This window comes from Mizuhopecten yessoensis, unplaced genomic scaffold, assembly GCF_002113885.1.
Source record: "Mizuhopecten yessoensis strain PY_sf001 unplaced genomic scaffold, ASM211388v2 scaffold1379, whole genome shotgun sequence".
NCBI lineage: Eukaryota > Metazoa > Mollusca > Bivalvia > Pectinida > Pectinidae > Mizuhopecten > Mizuhopecten yessoensis.
The window spans coordinates 1820459-1823339 of record NW_018404017.1 but is presented as its reverse complement, the minus strand read 5'-3'; the positions used below and the strand labels follow the sequence as shown (position 1 = coordinate 1823339).

Here is a 2881-nt window from a genome sequence, read left to right as displayed (position 1 = left end):
ATAAAATCTCCCCTCGATACGTAGCGAGGACGACTTGACATTATACACAACAATCGACTTTAGTTACAAAAAGTCACGGAATTCTCCCCAATACGGCCAAACCGATTAGCAGGTGGAAAACGACTTACCATTACAATAAAACAAGAATAGAGAACATGAAACCACGGTAAATCTCCCGTAGTCATGCCAATTGTAGGCAAGGTATAATGTTTAAAACATTTTAGGACCATTTTGGCCGAGTTATGTTGTTTCTGTCGACCTTTTATGTGACAACTATTGATATTTGTTTTTCTAAGTAGAAATATTTTGTGTCGCCACCAACATTTTTTCATTTTGATTTGACTACATCATAAATCCTGCGATCAACTTTCATAAATATGGCTCCTCTGTGTGCGACGATAACTTCAGTGAGCGTGTATTATTTGGGAATTACGTCGAGTAACTGGCAGCCTGAAGCCATTCAATGCTTGTTTAAGACGTCTAGATACTGCTATGTACAATGTAATAGGATATATTTGGAAATGAAATACATTACCTATAACAAGTATAGGTAATATAGATATTAAAGTACAGCAAGTATTTAAAAGCAATATTTGGCACTAAAACATATACATCTGTAAAAAGTCAAAAACCTATTGCACATAAAAAATACATATTTCAAGAACTAAAGGCACTAAAACATATTCTTATATAAAAAGCATATTAATCCAAAGAGAGACACATCTGTAAAAAGTCAAAAACATATTGCACATAAAAAATACATATTTCAAGAACTATTATGGCTTAAAAAAATGCATGTACCTCTAAAAGACAATTAATACATATAAATATGACATATATAAAGCACTAAAATTTTGGGTCAATCTTGAAGACCTGAGCTAAACAGTTGCTGAGATGCTGAATCAACATGCACGTGTTGACCATATCATACACTATCTCAGTCTAAATGGAGTAAGTGGGATGCTGAATCAGCATACGTGTTCACATTAATATGTCCGTTCTGGAACCTGTCCTTGAGCTGAGTAAGGCGCTCATCCAAACGTCGATACTTCTTCTTTCTTGGTCGTGATTTTCCTCCAGCAGACAGTTGAATCATCCTAACCTCGTCAGCAGCCTGTAATTTCTGGAGCAACTTCACAATCGCATAAATGTTCGGGTGTGCATGCTTGCACATCCTGTTTACTTTACTGTGCCATCCTTCTACATGATTAGTTGTACGAGGCCCTGTGTTGTCATAGTGGTTCCACAGGTCCAGCTGCTGTCCTTCCACCCACGTTTCTGTGACATAGTCCTTGAAACGGGTAACCTCTGGGCTGTTGTCCTCATTTTCATCAAGAGCATTGAACCAAACGTCTTCCACTTGTCGGGTCGGAACCAAGGGTAGGACAGCAGCTCTTCTTACCTTTACGGAATGGAAAACATATATGCAATACATTTTTGAAATTAGAAGAATTTGAACTATATAATTATTATAGAGGCTGCGATCTGTTTAGATTTGATGTAATTTTCGAGAAAAGCGGGAAGGTGAAACTTTTATGACTAATGTTAGATAATTACACTTACCAACTTTCTCAGTTCATCGTCCTGTTTGTAACGCGCAGCTAACCCACATCCCTGTGTCTTTCTCCAGATGCATTGCGTGTAATGGAAAAAACAGGCTTTCACTGTTGTCGTAAGTGGGAACACAGCATTTATCGCGTTTCGGGCAGCTACTTCAAAGTCCAACATGGCTACTTCTGGTACCAACATCAAATTCATTTGAAGCACAGTATCCCTCAAAAGGGTGAAAAACCTGATGTAAGTATGTTCTGCTTTGTTTGGTAACAGTGCAAACACAAGAGGGAACATAGTTCTACTGACGCTACCGTGGAGTGTGTATAACTGGCTGAACAATCCGGGACACGAATAAAATGTTCCGTCACTGTACATGATTGTTACCTGACAAAGTTTTCTTAGATTGTCATCAGTAGCGAATATAATGATTCGCTGGCCTTGTTGATTTGTGTCATCAGACAATAAAAATCTCTCTCCAGCTGACGTTTCCTTCCACGGGTCGTCCAGCTGTATATCTTGCTGTCGTTGTGGCAATTTTGGCAACACTTTAGCTCTACTCCTGTATAATGCGGACTTGCAACTTTCAAATGTTGGTATTTTTTTTATCATGTCCTCAACATCATCATCATAGTCTCTGTCACGGAGATTGCCAAGTTCCTCTTCAAATATTGCCGGGATAGCATTGACTTCATCTCGACAACGCTTTTTGACATTTACAATGAATGAGTCAGCTGCTAGTGAAATAGTATCAGGAGGATGGTTGTGATGTTGGTGCCCAAATACAACTGGGATGTTATCCAGGGTTATAAATGTTGCTGGACACTGCCGTAAAACACATCTCCAATAAACACGGTTATCCCGTCTTGTCCGTATAGAAAATTTGTAGCCAGCATGAAGTAGGTAATAGCCACCTCTACCATTCTCTAAAAAGTCAACCTGTACTTGTGCATTGGCCATGGTAAAATGACTGATATATTTTCAAATTCATGATAAACAGACTTAATAGTGTGAGCAGTATTACCTACCTAAAATCTACCTGTACCTGTATACATAGAAATGTTATAATAGAGATTAGTATATCTGAAACAGACTATAACTGAGGTTCACTCAGGTTGTAAAGATTGAAATGTTGGCCAGGTGACACTGGGTATTTTTCAAATGTTGGCTAGGTGAGAAGCAACCGGTAATACTGTACAACTTATAAAAGTCTACAGGTATTCTATACCACTGAGGCTTTTATTTTGTTAGCTTTTACTGAAACCATAAAAAATGTAATTAAATTGCATTCGAACAAAAACCTTCCCGTTTATCTACAAACATGACGAAT

General features: G+C 38.0%; 1 protein-coding gene across 1 annotated transcript; it reads right to left on the bottom strand.

Annotated features, from left to right (window-relative positions):
- Positions 1-792: 792 nt before the first annotated feature.
- Positions 793-2511, bottom strand: LOC110460606. The gene is made up of 2 exons (XM_021513612.1): positions 1564-2511; positions 793-1402 (listed from the first exon to the last, which is right to left on the bottom strand). The coding sequence occupies exons 1-2, from the start codon at positions 2509-2511 to the stop codon at positions 938-940; spliced, it is 1413 nt and encodes a 470-aa protein (XP_021369287.1). The 3' UTR covers positions 793-937.
- Positions 2512-2881: the final 370 nt, after the last annotated feature.